The sequence below is a fragment of the Pleurodeles waltl genome, chromosome 6 (genome assembly GCF_031143425.1).
Source record: "Pleurodeles waltl isolate 20211129_DDA chromosome 6, aPleWal1.hap1.20221129, whole genome shotgun sequence".
In the NCBI taxonomy this organism is placed as follows: domain Eukaryota; kingdom Metazoa; phylum Chordata; class Amphibia; order Caudata; family Salamandridae; genus Pleurodeles; species Pleurodeles waltl.
The window spans coordinates 518,944,515-518,964,559 of NC_090445.1; the positions used below are offsets into that span (position 1 = coordinate 518,944,515).

At 43.5% G+C, this 20,045-nt stretch overlaps 1 protein-coding gene across 2 annotated transcripts in view; it reads left to right on the plus strand.

Moving 5' to 3' along the window:
* The window catches only part of LOC138299952 (cytochrome P450 2G1-like), a 318,315-nt gene that overhangs the window by 93,092 nt on the left and 205,178 nt on the right, over positions 1 to 20,045 (plus strand). For both annotated transcript variants that reach the window (XM_069238682.1, XM_069238681.1), the window contains one exon: positions 16,199 to 16,359. In XM_069238682.1, coding sequence (XP_069094783.1) covers positions 16,199 to 16,359 — 161 coding nt within the window. The remainder of the gene's footprint in view (positions 1 to 16,198; positions 16,360 to 20,045) is intronic.

Consider the following 20,045-nt stretch of genomic DNA (forward strand, 5'->3'; position numbering starts at 1 on the left):
AAGGCAGATGAAGGACTCCACCTGTCATTGAGACCTGTGAGGAGACCTGAAAGGCTAGACCTGCTCTCACTTGTATCCAGGACAAAGAAGGAGACTCCAAGTGTCAGTTGACTGACCTCCTGTTAAGCTATAGGAACACAACAAGCTGCTATAAAAACATTTCCTGAAGAGGTCAAATTACTAGTTTCAACTGACCTGAAGCCTGCTGGTGGCTTCTGTTGGAGTGAGCCTTGACCCTTGCCTGCTGGTTACAAAGATCTCTGGTGGACCAGGACAACCCTGCTAAGTCAATCTGATGAAGGTGCATTGATACTGGGCCAAAGAATCAGGTTTCCCCTGCTCCCAACATTTTAGCATATCAGTTTCAACAGGACATCATGGAGAGGGTACCCAGCCTCATAGAACCCTGTCTGACTACAGCTTTCCCCTCTGGAACAATCTAAGGTCCACCAAATTCACTGAGTCCCAACAAAGAAATCCATACTGAGAGAAGGAGCCAGAGGGATACGGCTGGTGAGGGACCTTCTTTGTACACAAATTTTTAATTTCTCCCTTTATGAACTTTCCCATCAAAAGTCACCAGCTTAACCGGTACCTCTGACAGCTATGCAGCCTTCTGGACCCTTCTCGGCTGCAGCTTGCTATCTTGTTACACTGAGGATTTTTGACATCCATTTCACAAAGTATGAATTTGACTTTTTTTTGTGTCATTTTGATCATTTACATATTCTCTATTTCTATAAATTGGAGGTGGAGTTTTATTTTGATGTGTTTTTTACTTTTTAACTGTTTTGGTACTTCTAAATGCTTTATGGATTTCCATAAGTTAAGCTTCTCCACTCTGTACCATAGCTAACAGGGGTTGAGCTCAGGTTAAAATTACTGAAACCCTGGACTGGACCTACCAAGAAAAGTAACATTATTACGTGTAGTGTACTACTACCTACCCTAGCTTTCTCCAAAAAACAATTTTATATTTTCTTCTATCACAACAAGGGTGAGGTCACAAGAATTTAATTTGGTGGGCAAGCTATGGTTTGCGTAGAAATTGTGTGTAATGGATTATGGTTCTAACCGCAACTTATGAATTTCAGTGTTTTTGGTTGTAATTATGACCATTCCTGCACTTTAAGTTTGTGTGGATTTCATATTCAGTGATGGAAAGGGGTACCAATGTAAGAACTGAGACCCTAAGAACATTGCTATATGCTGTAACTGTCAGCAGTCAGGGCATAATAAAGGGGATGCAGCATGTCCCAAGATGTCCCTCAGTGTAGGCCAGTCCAAGGTGTTTGCTAGCATAGGAGTGGGGGTGGAGGTGTACTCTACAGAGGCCAGAGAATAGACTAAGGCTACTTTAGTTTTCCTGGGTGGGGTGCATATTGAAGCTCTGGCAGTCTTACCTCCAATTTTGGAGAAGTATAGAAAAAGGCCTAAATTCAATAGTACTTAGGTAGAGACTGTGAGGGATACATGTGCCAGTGTCACCATGCTATGGTGGCTGCAAGACTGTTTTCCCCAGACAAAATGATACCTGGTATCAGACAAAGCTCCATCTAATGGCCTTGGTAAGCTTAGAGTTGAGGATAAGGTTATTAACCCAAAGAAGGTGGTTGTGTCCGATGCCCCTCCAATAGACTGTCTGCTGGGAAATTATATTGAAGCTTCTGCATGGGCAGAGGTGGAAAGGAAGGCTCATGCATAAATGCTGCATTTCCCTGAGTACGTGTGTGAAACAACAAGAGTACAGACAACATGGCAAGGAAGCCTAGAGGACTTGGAGCCTGAAACAATGGCCCAAGACCCTAAGTCCAAGAGAAAGGACAAGAAGACTGTTAAAACAGCTTCAAAGAGGTCACAAGATTAGGGGAGAGTTCTCCTGAGGGAGATGCCCTGACAATTGAGGAGGCTAATGGATCCTGGCCTGGTCTGACCTTGCAGAGCTCGTAAGTGCAGGGGGGCCCTCCAGAGAGGTCATTTGCCAAAGGCAAAGGGCATGCTGTACTCTTGAAGGCCTTAGGCAGCAGGCTGCAAGGCAAGAAGAGGGTGATGACATAGGGTCTATTGGGAAGATGGGCTCTGGTACACTGAGTCCAGGGATCCCTAACCAGGGGTAGCCAGCAGAGAGTAGGGATTGACATTTCTGGTCCCCTTTGCCTCCAACTGCATGTGGAAACAGATTTATTTGCATGGTAGTAGAGCTTGCCACGAGGTACCAAGAGGCAAATCCCCTCAGGACCAGCACTGCTCCTGCAGTAACAAAGATCCTCACTGAGATCTTCACCAGGGTAGGGTTTTCTAAAGAGGTGGTTTCTGATAGAGGGGCAAATTACATGTTTGCAAACTTGAAAGCTATGTGGAATGAATGTAGTTAGTGTAAGTTATAAATTCACCACCCCATCTTGCCCCCTGACAAAGGGTTTGTTTGAAAGATTCAATAAAACAATGAAAGGCATGATAATGGGCTTCCCTGAAAAACTCAGAAATAGATGGGATGTCCTGTTACCCTGCTTCTCCTATAGAGAGATGCCTCAGAAGGGAGTTGGCTTCAGCCCCTTTGAACTTCTGTTTGGTCATCCTATAGCGGGTCCTCTGAGTCTAGTGAGAGAAGGTTGGAAGAAACCTCTCAATCACACAAACAGCACATAGTGGACTACGTGCTGGGCCTGCGTTCACGCATACCTGAGTACATGAAGAAAAACAAACAAGAACCTAGAGGCCAGCCAAGAGCTTCTCCATCTGTGGTATGACCAAAAGTCAGCATTGGTTGAGTGTCATCCAGGTGAGTTGATGTAAGTGTTGGAGCCTGTGGCTACTAGGGCCCACCAGGACAAGTGGACTGGGACCTTCCCCATTTTTTAGAAGAAAGTGGAAGTCACCTATTTGGTCGACTTAGGTATCCCTAGTAACCCTCACACAGTGTTCAATATGGCCACTAAGACAAGGCTGACATGACTATGTTGATGGTCACTGATGGAGGACAGGAGGAGGAAAGTGAACCCCTCCCTGACCTGTTGTCAACCAGCCCACGAGATGGTTCAGTGGAGGTTGTTGTTTTGTCTGACCTCCTCACTACATAGCAATAAGCTGACTGCAGGCAGGTCCTTAACCAGTTTCCTAAGCTCTTTTCCTTGACCCCTAATCAGACAACCTGGTGTGTCCTTGATGTGGACACTGGTGACAGCCTCCCCGTCAAAAACAAGATATATCATCTGTCTGATCAAATCAAGGCCTGCATCACAGCTGAAGTTAGCATGATGCTTAAGGTAGGGGTGATTGAACCCTCTGGCATTTCCTATGCCGGCCTAGTGGTACTGGTTCCCATGCTTCACTCAAGGGGTGGAAAGCAAGAGATATGGTTTTATGTGGATTATTTTAAATGCAGTCACTAAAACTGATGCACACCTTATACTAAGGGCAGATGAGCTTATTGATAAGCTGGATGCAGCAAATTTCCTCAGTACCTTCGATTTAACATGAGGGTACTGGCAAAGTGGAATCACCCAAGGAGCAAAGGAGAGATCTGCATTTTTTATTTTTTTACCCCAGAAGGACACTTTCAATTTAAAGTGATGCACCTGCCACTTTTCAAAGCTTGGTGAATAGAGTTCCTTCAGGACTGGATGCGTTTAGTGCAGCAAATCTTGATGACATTGATGTCTTCCGAACCACCTGGAAGGATCACCTGGTCAACTTGAGAGATGTTTTATGGGCCCTGCAGCAGGCAGGCCTAACCATCAAGGCCAATAAGTGCCAGATAGGGCAGAATTCTGTTGTCTACTTGGGCCACCTTGTAGGTGGTGGCCAAATGAGACCTCTCCAACCCAAAATCCACAACGTTTTGGTTTGGGAGGCTCCAAAACCCCAGACTTAAGTCAGGGCATTCCTTGGCTTGATCAAGGTTTCTGAAGGGGTATGATACCATAGTGGCCCCTTTCGTTGATACCTTTGACACCCTGAAAGCAGCCATGTGCTCAGCACCTGTCCTACAGGCATCAGACTATTGGGAAGAGTTCATTGTCCAGCTAGAAACTTCGGAATGTGGGATTGGGGCAGTGTTGTCACAAACAAATGATGAGGGCCAGGATCAACCAGTTGCCTATATCAGCAGGCAACTCCTCTCTAGAGAGCAGCAATGGAGTGCCATTAACAGGGAAGCAGCCTTTGCTGTGGTTGTGTTCCTGAAGAACCTGAGATCTCATCAGTCTGGGACTCACTTCAAAGTTCAAACCAACTACAGGGCTCTCAGGTGGCTGTTGCAGGTGAGAAGAGAGAGCACCAAACTTTTGAGGTGTCCCTTTTTCTCACAGGGTATGGACTTTACAGTGGAACACATACTTAAGAATGACCAGTCCAGTACAGATGGACTTTCCAGGTTCTTCCACTTAGATGATGAGAACTACCAGGAAGGAGGTTAGTTGCTCATCACCTTTATGGGGGGGAGGGGCAGGTGTCATGTAGAAAAGTGCCCTTTTTGGATGGTACCCCCCACACCTTTTGTTCTAGATGCTGTTGGTTATGACTCTGAAAGTGCACTGTAGCTTGCTAACCAGGCCCCTCTGCCAGTGCTCTCTCCCTAAATAGGTAAATGTGAATTGGTATCCCTCATTGGCAAGAATGTTGACCCCCTAATAAATCCCTACTATGTGGTACCAATGGTACCCACTTCATGCATGTTTAAGGAGTCATCAGAGCCTGAAGCACTGCTTGTGCCACCCTCATTCACCCAAGTAAACTACTGGCAGCAGGCTTGCCATTACAGGCTGCAGAAGTAGTGTATACTGCTCAATCTCAACTGTGCCCACACCATGTATGGCACAGCATCGGCACTATCTTTAATTTATGTCAGACACGCCTAGGGTAGGCCCCCTGATCCTGGAAGGCAGGATTAATTATTTTAAAGATATAGACATATAAGTGCAAGCTTTTCTGTCCCCTTAGTGGCCTTTTCATGAAAAACTACTATAAGTGAACAAGGTTCCATAGGATAACATGGGCTGGCACCCAGGCAAAGCCGAGGTCGCCAGTTCCAGTATGCTACTCTCAAAATGAGTGAAGTTTGGTATCAAACAATGCGCCTTCTTGTGTCAAGGGTGATTTTTGCATGGACCCAGAAAGCAAACTTAGAGGTTGCACACTGCATTACCCAAATGTTCCTGTGCTCTGGCTGCCAGCCTGCAGCTGTTGCCACAAAGACATGATTTCAACCCACTGGGGCAGTAGTATGAACACTCCCAGCATTCAGAAGAATGGTCTGGATGAAAAGGAGGTCCTACCTCCCTCCCTCCCAGGAAGGCTAGTGAAGTGGCACATCAATGTGGTGAACTTCAAAGGACACACCATCTCTGATATGCAAGCAGGCTGTCCCCTGCCCACAGGAACATTTGAACCTGGGCAGATGGGAAAATTAGTTAGGGAGGTAGCGTACACCCCCAGAAGACTTGCCACCCCCCTAGGGTGGGCAGCCTAGTCTGTACAGCCAAGGAATACTTCTGCCATCTTGAAAAGTGCCAAAATAGAGAGTTCTGGGCAGAAAAGGTGTCACAACCTACCGGATGTGGTAACGTCAGGGGATGATTAGCTGCTGGGGCTATTAGCCCATTGGCTACTTGCACCCTCACCCTTAAGGCTCCTAATTACAGGATTTAGGAGGCTCCCCTGTCACCAGAACCTCAGTTCTGCAACAACTTGCAAAGAAAGTACAAGAGAGGGGTCTTTTTAGCGATAACAGGAACCTGCACTAACAAAAGGCATGATATCTTTAACGTGTGGCCACCTTTAAGGAAATGCTCGACCTGGACCAAAGACTGCTTCTCCAGGCAGGAGGGAATCCTTTGTAAGCCAAAGGAAAGTCCAGACTCCCTTGGACTAGTGCCACATGTTCCCTGCCCACTGCAGGTATAAAGCACATACCAGACCTGATAAAGTGCTGACCATGGTCCTTCTGAGGGATCACCCAAAGACAGGTGGTCCAGTGCATTGTGGGAAGTGTAGTTCAGCTCTGTGATAAGTTTCAGCTGGCTACCATTTTCCACTGGACCTCTGGAAGGTGAGATAGCTTCTCCTCCACCTGACAACTGACCTTCCTTGTTGGTGACCAGTTCGGTCATCACCACCTTTACTTAACATTACAACCCCAGGGAACACCTCAACATCTTCCGCCGACATCACTCGTGGCTCCATTGTTGAGGTTTTTGTATCTGCTTCCTCACCTGCTTCATCTCTATGGTAAAACCTGCAACTGTAGCTCCCGTTCAGCATCAACGATAGCCACGCACATCTCTGCCCCCAAGATGCGCCAGCTAGGTTGAGTTGTTCTCCTGTGTGAATCCTGGTCCAGGGACCCACCCAAGCTTAACCCCAAGGATGCTCCCATGAACTCAACCTGAAAGTGACAGAGTGTCACAAGTACCATTTACAGCATTCATGGCTCCCGGATCCAGCACCAAGGACAGACAGGACATCTCTTCACTCAGACCCCACGAACCAAGTAAAATTGGTCTGACTGTTACAGCTTGGTCCTGGGACCCACACAACCTTAACTACCAGTGGGTTCCTCTGAACCCACCCCACAAGTGACCAAGTGTCACCTGCGATTTTTCTCATTGACTGCAATGGTAAAGTTTGACAGCCTCTGAATGTTCCAATCTTATTTGAACTCTAAAATCCATAACTCTTGTTATATGTATCTGATTTACTTTATTTTGGTGTCTAAAATCATAGAGAAATCTGCTTAATTTTTTATAAATTAGTGGCAGATTTCCTTTGAGTTATGTCAATAATTTATCGTCAATGTTGGTACCTTGATATGCTTAGCACATGTTCCTCTAGTAAAGCCTGACTGCTCTTTGCCACACTACCAGCACTGAGCTAAGGATTTGTTATTTTGCATTCAAGGGACAATCTTTGGAATCTTGTGAAAGTATGGTATAGTGAAACTCTAATAAGAATCACTGCACTTTCTTACCCACCAGGGTGTGGGGGGCTTTCTGAAAAAGAAAAACTTTTGAAAAGTTTGATGAACAACTATCAAAATCACGAGCAGCTGTCCACAAAACGTTTTGTACATTGAATGTAACCACTGTAATGGTATTTCCTTTTATAAAGATGACTGCTGGGCCCATGTCTAAATTTGGCAGATGGTAGTTTGTCATGGTGGCAAAGGTAATGTCCTTCTCCACCTTGACAGACTGTGCACCATCTACCAAATCCTACCTTAGGCACTATATCTGAAAGTAAAACCTTTGATTAGGGTGAGGTGGCAAATCTATTCGACCTGCAAATTACCCTCTGCAGCCACAAAAAGTAGATTTGTCTTGCTCTGCTAATTTGGCTCTAAAACCCACAACTTCAGGAGGTGCTTGACAATGATCATCACGGCTTTAACCTTGAGCCACTGGAGTGTTTTGAATTTCATTTTAGAGAGTTAGGACCCTATTTAGAGTTTGGCAGAACAGATACTCCTTTAAAACAGAGTTTTTGGCATCAAAGCCCAGAGTTCCGAAGGAACGGGACAATGACTACCACCCATGACCTCATGCAACTGGAAGATTTTGAATTCCCTTTCAGAGTCTTAGAGCCCTCTTTAGAGTTTGGGCCAAAAAATACTCTATCAAAACTGAGTGTTTGGCACAAAAACCCAGAGCTTCAGCTGGAACTCGACTTAGAGCCACATTTAACATTAGGCAGACTGACTCCATCAAAACATGGCAGATATCTTTTCCACCATATTACCAAGAACAAAAATGCACCTGTAAAATGTTGGGTGAGATATCCGCCACATTTGCTATGGAGTATTCAGTCTGCCAAATTCTAAACAAGGACCATAGTGCTAAAGTAAAATCAGGATGACCCACTTGTTACTTAATTTAAACAACTGAAATTTAGGATTTAGGGTTAATCATTGCCCTGCTCGTGGCCTCACAAATTATGTCACAGATTACATCAGAAATAGCATAATTGAAGCCATCTCTGTGACATCACACCTCACTATTCTCATCATCATAAATCTCCTTAACATTCCAGGTGGTGTTTGCTAATATGTTAAGTGCACTTGGTTTACAATTTATTGAAAGCCTACTCCTTTCATGACAGATTTTTCTGGGGTAATACCACTAGACTTAATTCCTGACCATCAACTCTAGATGATGTGGTAGAACCGTCACTATATATTGTGTAGTTACCTAAGTACGTGGATAGGGTGGACAAAGGAGTTGGAAGTCTTGTCACTGGATGCACAGATTTCATACATGTCATTATTCAATATGTTTTCCTTTTTAAAAAGGCTGTGAAAGGGCATTATAGTGATTTAGAGAGTTAGGTTATTGCTACTGTCTTTATTGAATTGATATTTCTCCCATATAGCTCCATAATTCTACCGAAAAAGGCACACTTTCTTTTTTAGAGACCTACTTGGTTGTTTGAGATGCACACCTGATGTTGTGCATTTTATAGAGCTGTGATTGCCTGGAGGTAAAATTACTTCAGCTGGGTCAACTCACCTCACTGGTTAACACTACATGCATAATGGAGTCTACATTACTCTCAAAGTTAGTGGAGAGCATAAGTGAGCATGCCCTGTGAAGCTGCTGCATGAATCACAATTGCTGAGAAGAGGAATCAGGGGAATAGGAGACAGTGACAAATTCCTGGCCTCACATGGAGTCTACAAGCTTGACTTGTATCTTACAGGGTTTGGCGAGATCCCCACTAATTGAGAAGAGGTCCACAGCCCCAACCACCTGAGGACACTCTTCTTTCATTCTATAGAAATGATCTAGATGATGGTGGCGGGGGTAAAAACAATGCACCTTGAAACATGATATGATAAGTGTCTTGTGTATGCAAAGTGATCAAGTAGAGGCCTAAGGTGAGTCAGGTCACCTAGTGCTGATATGTGCAGAACATTGCTGTGCCATTCTGTGGAAAATCCCTTTGGAGCAGCCAGTGATCACAAGACAGGGACCTGTGTGGTCCTGTAGTGTGGTTAGTTTTACGTATCCTTTGCGCATTAGCTTTCAGGCTTTAGGCCCTTGTGCACTTTGCCCTGGATATATTTTATTAATTTGCTTGCAGCTTAGAGCCTCTGTGCACATTGCTCTAAATACTTTTTATTAGGCTTTGTACTGTTATTTTTCAAATAGCCAGTTTTACGGTGTGTATTTATATTCATATCACACTGTTTAGCCTACTTCAGCACTGGAGTTCTCCATAACACATTCCTGTTCACTCTGTGCTTCAGTCAAGGATACAGTCTGGTACATTGCCGATAGACGTGGTAGGAGTTTAGTCTTTGGCATTTCTGCATAGGGACATTTTGTGATCACGCTGACATGTTAGTTATAAAAACACTTCCTTGTCCCAATACATGCAAGAGGGAGATTCCGACCAGGGAACCACAACTAGACGCTGACTGCCTCGTTGCAGATGCTGAACCAAGATCACAGGCCTTTGCTCAGGTATGAGGGCTGATGTCTCCCCAGTGATTCAGAAAGGCAAGTTAGAAGCTTAACATGCTGTGCTCGAAATAGAACAAGCAGAGGGAGAGTAGAAACTATTAGACATGATGATAGCTTTGTTCTTATGTTTTACTCTCCTGGTGACTATTTCAATCCTACTGTGTTGTATGGTTCTGGTTATTGCGGCTCACGCCTTATTATCTAAAATGCAGTCGTTTTATTAAAACATTATATAAAACTTATACTGCCTTTGTCATTTGTAAATGAGATCATACTGTAAATGAGAGAGTTGGTTTGGATCTGAGTGACCACGACTTCCCTGAGAAGTTCCAAAGATGTCATGTGCTTGGTTGCCCAATCATCTCTTCCCCGTGGGAGAAATGAGGCACTTCTGGTTAGCCGGAGCAAAAAACGGATTTAGGGTGACAGAGTTCCTTACACGTGGGTCAGACTCAGTCCCCCACACCGTTATCGATCCTGCTGCCTAGAAATCCAGTAGTCTCATTTAGGATAATGAGAGCCCACGCGACATGGCGCCGCCAACGATTGGTCTGGCTCTAATTTTTAGGTCCGGCTGACTTTCTCGGTCTCATATATATATTGAATCCTCGGTTCCGTAAGCGGAGACGTCCGTGGGGCTGAGGATTTCCGCCACCACGGGATAGGCATCCTATTACTTAGTGGTTGGTTGTTCAAGCTTGAACTTTGAAAGGAAAAGCCCGATATTGGTGTGCCTTCTCTGACCTGGTGCTGTTTTTACAAATGGTGAATCCTAATGTAGTGAATATAGCGCTTAATATGCGACAACTGCTCACAGGACATCTGATTGCACATGGACTGATGATCCAGGGGGGTCCGGTCACTTTTGTGGTGGACGCCCATGCAGCATATAGAACAGAACTTTTTTATTCTTGGGTCGTATTTCCAGCTGTTGATGGGGGTACAAACACTTTTCACGAATACACTGTTGCAAATGTCCCTGGACAATACAGGGCTTATGCATACTTAGAGATTCCTTTATCTTATCAAGAACACCAGAATTGGCTTGATGGCGCCCTCCCACACACAGTAGCACAAGTAAGGTTAGGTCCACTGAGTAATGATGGTCCGACCTGGCCTTTATTGGCTAATTATACACCATATCCTGCGGTTGCTAATTTGGCAGTGGCTGACGTGCGTCGTTTATATATAGACTTAGCAACTACATACAGAAGACTGGTTCAGTTTGTCATGCAGGCATTAAATACTAATACAGCGCGTGCTGCTCCGGCGCACCCACAAGCAGTGGTTCCGGGTATTAATCCAGCCACTGTACACTCAGTTATGGGTAAAGTACCGGCTAAACGTGAGGAAACTCCATTTTGGCTGGTGTGAAAAATGAATCTGCTGGAAGCAGTATTTCCCCATACGGGACCTTAGGATAAACATAGAATTTTGAAGATGTGTTTGCCGTATGGAATGGTTCCTACTGTGGACCATTGTAATTCCTGGGGCACGGTGTTTGCCGCGCTCTACACTACGGCACACGGTACACCGACATTAGCTAATTTACCAGAGGTACTTAAACAAATTCAAGATGAATATGGGGCTGCCCCTGCCTTAGATTTGGGCATGCAGTTGATGGGCAATTGTGCCGCAGTTTCTTCTATTATTTTGAGTAATCTCAAGGGAGAGGCAGTAGCACTAACAGTGCGAATGCGTCTTCTGGATGTTCCGCAGATTAATCAAGAGCGGGAACTCCCAAGAATAATTGCAGAAACATATTCTAGTATTGGTCGCGATAGCCTAGGGGCTAGACCACAAAAACCCCAATTACAGGGTAAGAATAATAAAGACAATGCTAAACAACAGCAGCCTGAGGGTACTAAAAAGCGCTGGGATAAGAAACAACAGCAAACAACTAAGAAGGATGGGGGACAGTCTCCACAACCGGAGACCCCGCAGAATAGGTATAATCTCAGGAATAGGGATAATATGAAAACGCCTGATAGATATCAATATACTGATACACGTCAATCTCATTCCTTTCAGGACTCTTCGGACAAGAGAAGTGAGAGAGGTGAGCGGTCAGAGCGGAATACTGAGTACGTGAAACCAAGACAGGATTCACAACGCTCAACGGAGGTTTCTATTAAGCAAGAAGAGAAACCACTCCAACAAAAGCAACAATTTAAAAAGAAGAAAGTGGCGGCAGTCTCAGGTAGACATGCCACTCAAGAAGAGAGTTCTCTTGACGAACAAGACATGGGCGTTGGCACTGTTAGACAGCGCGGCAGAGGTCACAATAGTTCGCCAGAGTCTTCTAGAGCATCTGGAGGTTAAAGCAACTGATGACTTCATACAAGTCGAAACGGCGGATATGCGAGTCTCTGATCCTGATAGAGTATATAGGGTGACTCTGCGATTAGAAGGGGACATTGACCGCGTTGTGCACGCCATCTTTTGGGACCATGTGGTAAAATCATATGATGTTCTGCTGGCCGGACAAGATTGGCCACCTGACTTTGTTCGCGACTGTCCGGTTGGGGAGGAGATTATTACACCTTCCTTCTCACCACTTGTTCCGAGAGAACTAGCGGAGTCCTATAGTAAATCATGGGCTCTAGCACAGGCCCCTGCCCTATATAGAAATAACATGGGGTGGGATAGACAATCACCTTATCATGTAATTCCAATAAAGGGCGAACCTCAGCCACAGCCGCAGTATCCTATCAAATTTGAGGCAAGGGCATCGGTTAGGAATATTCTTACACAATTGGAGTACCAGGGTGTAATTGAGCCCTGTGTCTCGACGATGAATAATCCCTTATTTCCAGTTGCTAAACCGGACCATTCATATAGGATAGTGGTGGATTACAGACATTTAAATGGACATACACGCACATATGCAATACAGAATTCACATAGCGCAGCACTTATGAATAATATAGTGCGTAAAAAATACAAAACAACGAATGGATTTTTCTGCCAAAATATAGCGCCCGAAAGTCGGGACTATACCAGTTTCAGTGCATTTGGCTCTCAAAAAAAGTTTTTTCGTTTGCCTCAGGGGTATAAGAATAGCCCAGGACTATTTACGGCTCTGGTAACTGAAATTCTGCACGAGTTGGACCCTGAAGCGTTATTATATGTTGATGACATATATTTGACAGATGATGAGATTCTGCAACATCTAAGGCGTGTAGCACACATTGTTGTGGGGTTTGCTGAAATTGGCTATAAGTTTAATTTTAAGAAATCGAAGATTGCCTTCCTCAGCGTCATTTTCCTGGGATATGAGTTGTCGAGTGAGGGCAAGAGCTTAGCGCCACATTTTTTGGAGAAATTTGCTTTATTGCAGCCTCCTAATACGGTTCGGAAGCTCCAGTCATTGTTGGGGTTTCTGAATTTTGGCAGAACTTATATTCCTGATCATGCTACGCGTATAAAACCTTTATACGAGTTGATTCAACTGAATTTTTCGAATAGATTTTGGACGATTGAGCATACACATATACTACGAGATTTGCAAACTGATCTCTTAGCAGTTAAACACTTACACACACTGGACAATAAAACGTATTTAGTCATCAGGGTGATACCTGGGGCTGTTGGGTTTACATATGTCACCTTTAATGAGGGTGAGACAGTCCCGATTGCATACAAGTCCCACTTGTATTCTGCTGCAGAACAACGATTTGCACAAACTGAGAAAATACTCACTGCAGTACAGATGGCTGTGTTTAAAGAAAGACCTCTTGCCCAGGGCCAACGCATCATTGTCGTTTCCCCGATTCCAGCCTTAGAGGCTGTTACAAAAGCAAGTGTTCATAATTCGAAAGCTTTACACCCGCGATGGATACAATGGGCTACGTCTTTGACAGCCACTGATGTAGATTACATATTTGACCCTAAACTGCAGACTCAAGAATTTCTTCAATATGAAATGGAATACCCAGTTCCTGCTGGCACATTGCCTATTGACCAATATCAGGTGGTCATGTATACCGATGGCTCTGCGCAACCGGCGGTTGGGACTAGACAACAGTATTCTGCTGCATGTGCGGTGGTGAGCGGCACTATGGAGGGGGAAGTGTTCTGCCCCCGACATACTTATACTCAAACCTTGGGAGATTGTACAGCACAGCTGGCTGAGCTCAAAGCTCTATTGTTACCATTGGAGCACGCGGATCCGGCGACTTTAACCTTGCTGATATGTGACTCCTACTACTGTGTTCAGTCTTTCAATGAATATTTGCACTATTGGAAGTTGAATGGGTTCAGAGATTCTAAAGGCAACACCATTAAACACAAATTGTTGTGGGGTAAGGTTGCGGATCTGAAAGAAACGCTTCCTAAGGTCCATGTTGTACATACACTTGGACACCAGCGCATTGGAATACACGTTGCTGGGAATACTTTGGCTGATGAAGCCGCGAAGTCGGCAGTGGCTGTCGCCACTGTGGCCGCAGTGACTTGTTCGAGTTCCAAACCAGACACAGAGATTTCGGCTGCCATAAGGGCTACAGCTGATGGCACGCCCTTTCCTAGAGGATTTTCTTCTAAATGTAGTTACTGCTTGAGTAGTGCGCTAAATGCTGTTGTTAACATTCCAGGTGTTGGTGTACGTGAACTGCCCAATTGAATTGAGAGACCTTGATTAATTTCTGCAGCACATGAGGGGGCGGCATCTGCACATACTGGTGTGGCGGCCACAATTTCACTTTTACAGGCTCGTTACTGGTGGCCTGGTCTCTATAAGGAGACAAAGCAGTATGTCCTTTGTTGTGACGTTTGTCAACAAATTAAAGTTTCGTCGGCTAGACGCCCGCAGCAGACGCCCCTTCTGATTTCAAATACACCTTTACAGTGTGTGTACTTGGATCATTGTGGTCTGCTGACACCAGATAGTGCATACAAATATATTTTGGTTGCTGTAGGTTCGTGCTCCAGATTTGTGTGGGTCTGGCCACAACGCTCGGCTGACGGTCGAACTGTTATTAAAGATTTGCGCATCTTTGTCGATACATTTGCAGTTGCAGCTTTTCATTCAGACCAGGGCCTTGCATTTGCCTCCAAGGCATTCAGGGACACCATGGCTTCGTTGGGGGTCCAACTCCAATTCTCGTCTCCATTTCATCCGGAGGGAAATTCTGTCGTGAAGCGTTTAAATCGTGATTTAAAGCAATCCTTAACGGGCAGAGTTATAGGTACGGGCTGTGGTTGGCTAGCCCACCTGTATGGAGTACAGAGAGCACTTAATAACTTGCCTAGAAGGTCACTGGGGGGTCGTACTTCATATGAGTGCCTGTTCGGAACGCGAATGTATGTTCCTGATCTAGATGGTCCTGGTGTGGAGGCGGCGGATACGCCTTTTGACATAAAGGATTGTGTCACTGTTTTGCAGGATTTACAATTCCGTGAAGATAACTCTTCTGCGAGTGCTGCCTCCTCAGGAATTAAGGATGAGCCAGTAACGCCTACTGGTTGGATACCCAGGATTGGGGATCTAGTGTGTGAAAAGGTTGCAGTAAAGAAAGAATTTGGTCCTTCTTATCGAGCACCAGTCCCTGTATTAGGGGTTAGCGGCACGAGAACTGTAATTTTACCGCCGCTGCACGGGCCAAAGGAAATCGCTTTGTTTCCATTGATAATGTCAAGTTACAACATGTGGCCGATTCTGCACAGCAGACAAAGAGGGACACCCAGTAGTTCCGGAATCCCTCTCACTACTGGGGAAGAGGTCCCGCTGCAGGTGATTTGCACCGATGCTGTTTCCTCTCCGACCTTGGGGAGGGTGGAAGATGATCTTGCGATTGTTCCACAGACGATGATTAATTTGGAATCTTTTGATCAAGTTGCTGTACGTTCTACTGATGTTTCTGAACATGTGGTTTACAGTGTGCCAAGGCGGGAGTCTCCATCTGCTTCTTTGTTCACAGTTGCACCTTTTGCTAGAACTGCCTCTGGCTGCTTCAACGACACTGATGATGCTGTGTCAGACTTCTCGTCTTCACTATCTTCAATCCGAGGTCCATCATGCAGCTGGGTTGGACTCTACAGACCTTGAAGGCAGGTCGCGTTCCGTGGCAGCACATTTGTGCCAGGGAGATATTTGTTTCCTTTAATTTGACTCGTCAACAACAGCTGATGGCTAAAAAGGAAGCAACATATGTCATGTTAAATATTGAAAAGTTGGAGAAACTGCCTTTTACGGTTGCTGAGATTCCGTCAGCTGAGTGGTTGATTCATGGGGTTATTAATTTGCCTATCTCCACTCTGCAATTTACTTCTTGTTTGAAGCACATTCCGGTGGCTAGATACGAACGGTTGGGAGACAGTTACATACATTTCCCCTCCCTGGAGTCCAATGTATTTGCTTGAAGAATTTGTCATCAGTGACAGAGAATGGGGTCTTGTCTGGTAAGGGGTTTATTCAGCAGTGCAGCGCCTGACCTGATAGGTAAAGTAACTTTGGTAGGAAAAATGTGTACACCTGAAGGGACACTCTGAAGATTAGTGGCAGGCAGGTCTAAAAACCCTGCTGTAAATTAGTGCGTGTTTCTAAATTGAATTTGTAATATCTACTTCAGGGTGGACTGCATTTTTTGCCAGAAAGGTTTCAGAAGCTTAAGACAGGAGAGAGGGCATTCAATTTCTCACTTGAAATTCTGCTTTGACTGTGTAAATCTGAGCATCCTTCCAATACGAGTTTGCAGTATATGCAATAATCTGCTGCTTTACTTTTTTTTTCTCAACAGAGTTGCCCTTTGACCCAACACTTCATGTAAGCAATGCAGCTTCCAATGTGACCTGTTCTGTCATCTTTGGGAAACGGTTCGACTATCAAAATAAAGACTTTCTTGATTTACTTAGAATGATCAATGAAGTAGCTGTACTTGCAAGTTCATTAAGTGGCCAGGTAAAGTAATGTTAATTTACATGATTTTTGGGGGATGATTACTGGCAAATGGTGTCAAGCTACCTATGCTGAACATTGAAGTATAGCTTTTGTCATTGGACAGCCATGGCATAATTTGGTTGCTGCACACAAAAATTCTCTTGGTTGACCTTGTTAGAATTCTTCAGCCTTACTATTCAAGTATTAGCTCTGAACTCAACAAAAAGTGCTATCGGTTCTGAAGGTGCAGTGTCTTTGTATCTTAGTGTTTGGGTGTAATCATTAAATAAACCCTGTCACTGGTCAAATGGGTCTATGTTCTTCAACAAGGAGAAATTAAAGGGAGCAATAATGTATATCAAACCTTAATAGTCATTAAAACCCATTTAGCATTTGTAACAGTCAATAAAGAGAGTTGATGTGAGTAAAGAGTTTTATTAACAATTCTAGTAAAATTCAATTTGTTTATTCAGTAAATATTAGTCTTTAATCATCATTATTGCAAATTGAAATAATCCATTAGTCGGTATTTCAAAACCAGGTAAAATACCAAATTAGTAAAGATTAGAAATAATATACTGATAATACAATAAGTGAGTTCCATAAAATGTTTTTTCCTAATCTAGATTAAGGATTAGAAAGTCAATTTACACCAGAGTAAAGGTGTCAGTTCATAAGTCCAATAAGGAGTTCTGATGAGAAAATGTAATGCATAAACATGCAAAATTCACATTTAAGCACAGGGAATTTCAAGCTGAAAGTGTTCTCAGCTATAGATCAGCAGCAAACATATCTTTAAAAGAAAAAGTGCTAAAAGAGAATCTTTCCTGAAGAGGGGTAATGCCTCCGATCTCAGTAAAGAGTCAGAGTGCTCTCAAATGCTTGAGTCCAGAGTGTCAAGTGGAAGTGAGAATGTGAATGAATCTCTCTTGTCAATGTACGCTGTGTAGTACAGTGTCAGAAACCCCTGGGAGTACGTAAACTCTTGAAGTTCATACATCTTCACAATACACTACAGAAACAAGTCCTTGAAAAGGTACTTCATCTACATCTTTTGATTCAGATAATTCTACACATGTACCTTTCTTCCTGTCATCTCCGCTGCTCCTGGTGAGAACTTCACTATCAGTTGTTTAATACATAACAAATGCCTATTCACTAGCTAACAGAAGCCTTCTGGAAAGTTACATCAGCAGCAGCAGGAGAGAAAAACTTCTTGTGTAAAACAGCAGCTCAACTTGAAACACTGTCCTTCAATGGTAAGGTGCAAATTGATGTTAATATATCATCAATAGTTAGGCTAAATTAAAAGAATACATTATGTTATTTCACTTGTATGCTTGCCATAACATTTGCATTTCTTTATACATGAGTTATTTTGCATAAATGTTTGCACTTTCTATTTGAATGCATTTTTATTTTTAAAATGAGGAGACTCACTCTCACAACTCCCTACCCCTTGATGGCTAGAATAGCCATCACAATGTTATTACAAATGAATCTCTAGGTTGCACCTTCCTTCCTTGCTGAGTCATCAAGTTCCCCTTTTAAAGTTTCCACTTCCTTCAACTTCTTGTAAGCCTAATTTTTTCTTTCTTTCTTTCTTTCTTTCCTTCTTTCTTTCTTTCATTCTTCCCTCCTTTCTTTCTTTCTTTCTTTCTCTCTTTCTTTCTTTCTTTTCTCCTTTGCCTTTCTCTTTCTTCATTTGTTTTTCTTTCTTGTTAAATAACATCTAAATCCTTTATACAAAGCATATATGCATATTAAGCAAATGCCAATAATTAATAAAGGTTTTAATATAAGCCGCAAGGATCCTTCCCCAATGTTTCAAAGCCATTTGCTTATAGTAGAAGCACTTTTGCCTAAGGTTTCTTCTACACAAGTTGTCTCTAAAGTCCCTAATTGAGGTTTAAGGTTTCAACTGTTCTTTTCAAATTCTTCTATCATCTTACTTACATCAGGTATATATGAGAAACAATGTCGAGCCTTCAAAATCTTACAAACTCTGCCTTTCGCTAAAACTAGCTAATCTTGTAAAACCATTGATGGAATAGCGACTATCTCTGTGTTACTGTTAATAATGCACTGGATGGAATAGTAGCCAGCGTATCTACTATGATAGAGAGCTTTCTCATTTTCTTCTCATTCAAAACTACTCCTACAGGAGGAATGATTCCCTCCAAAATATCTCCCACTAATTGTGTCCCATGTATAATGTATATGTCTGTGAGAAAGTGTAATTGTTAGGGCATGTATGCTATTTACATGGCACATCATAGGGAACAATAGAGCTAAATATAAAACCCTCCTATTCAGCATGCAAATGAAAATATACATCTTGCCCACAAATGAAATATACTCCAAGAACTTCCAATGCATGTTGAAAGCTACGTATCCCAATGTGTCTTTTTCTAAGCAGATTTTCCTGTTATAAATAAACACATAAGTTTCCTCTCTATTGTCTATCAAATTTTATTTTTGGATATATAATTTTCTTTTTGTATTCATCATTGTCCTTCTTCCAAACATTCTTGTGGCATGGTGTGGAGGTTCAAGTGGTTCTGATCTCAGTTCATTTGGAGCTTGATCAGCGGCATTAGGTATATTCTGTGTAGTAGGTTCACTCGTGTACTGAATACCTGTGGCAAAGTATTCTAGCTGTCTTGGATCTCCTTGGTATCAGTTGGTCTCCCTCTATGTTGCTTATACCACTAGATTCTGTTTCTTCAATGATGGTTTACGGTATGCGTTCAACTGACACACTATATTTTAATTGTCTCCTACTACTCAGCCATTCTGGTCGCAATTGTAGTCCCACTTTCCTTACACTTGTTCCCTCACCAGGATCAATTGTTTTTTCTGGTGACAACTCAGCGACTGCTCTATTTTCAGTTCTCAGATCTTCATCTTCAAGGTATCCTTCAACTCCACTTTGTGAGAGTTTAGGAACTTGGGACAGGTGAGTAATCCCCCCTTTGGTTCTTCAGGATGTATCGACAAAGGTGGTGTTGGACTTGGCTTGAATGTCACCACTTCATCAAAGGGACACCTCACTCTATGGGTGTGAGAAGCATGGACCCAATTAGGTATCCCAGTGCGCTTCAGAGCAGTGTTGGTGACTAGCATCCTCTGGGAGGGTGCCTTCCACCATGGCTCTAAGCACAACTTTCAAACATGGTTTACAACAAGGTAATAATTGCCAGGGTTAAGGTCGTGACACTGCTTCTGTCTCTGAGTGGCAGTGACAGCTCCAAACCGGTGAAAAACAGAAGACACCACATCAGCTAACCCCTTACAATGGTTGTGTCTAAGGTCATTTGTGATATTTACAAGTGCATCTGCAGGCACAGCAGGTAGTCGCATAGCACATTCCATGACTATTTGATAATCCTGTCCTTCTACTGGGAGTGCTTATGAGACTCGTCAATACTAATGCCAAAGCATCTGGCCGTTTCATATGAGTAAATCACAGACTTTGGCCAAATATAATTTTAGTGTCCAATTTAGCTGTTCAACTATATCAAACACTTGTGGACAGTAGATGCAATTCAGCCTCTATTCCACTTAAAGTGCCACCCATAACATTCTAAGGACCTAAAATAGGTCCTTCAGTCTGACTGCAGAGAAACTGGAAACCCGAACCTCAGTATTAATTTGTGTAACAGCAGTTTGGCTACAGTGAGGCTTCCATTTCTTCACTTTGGTAG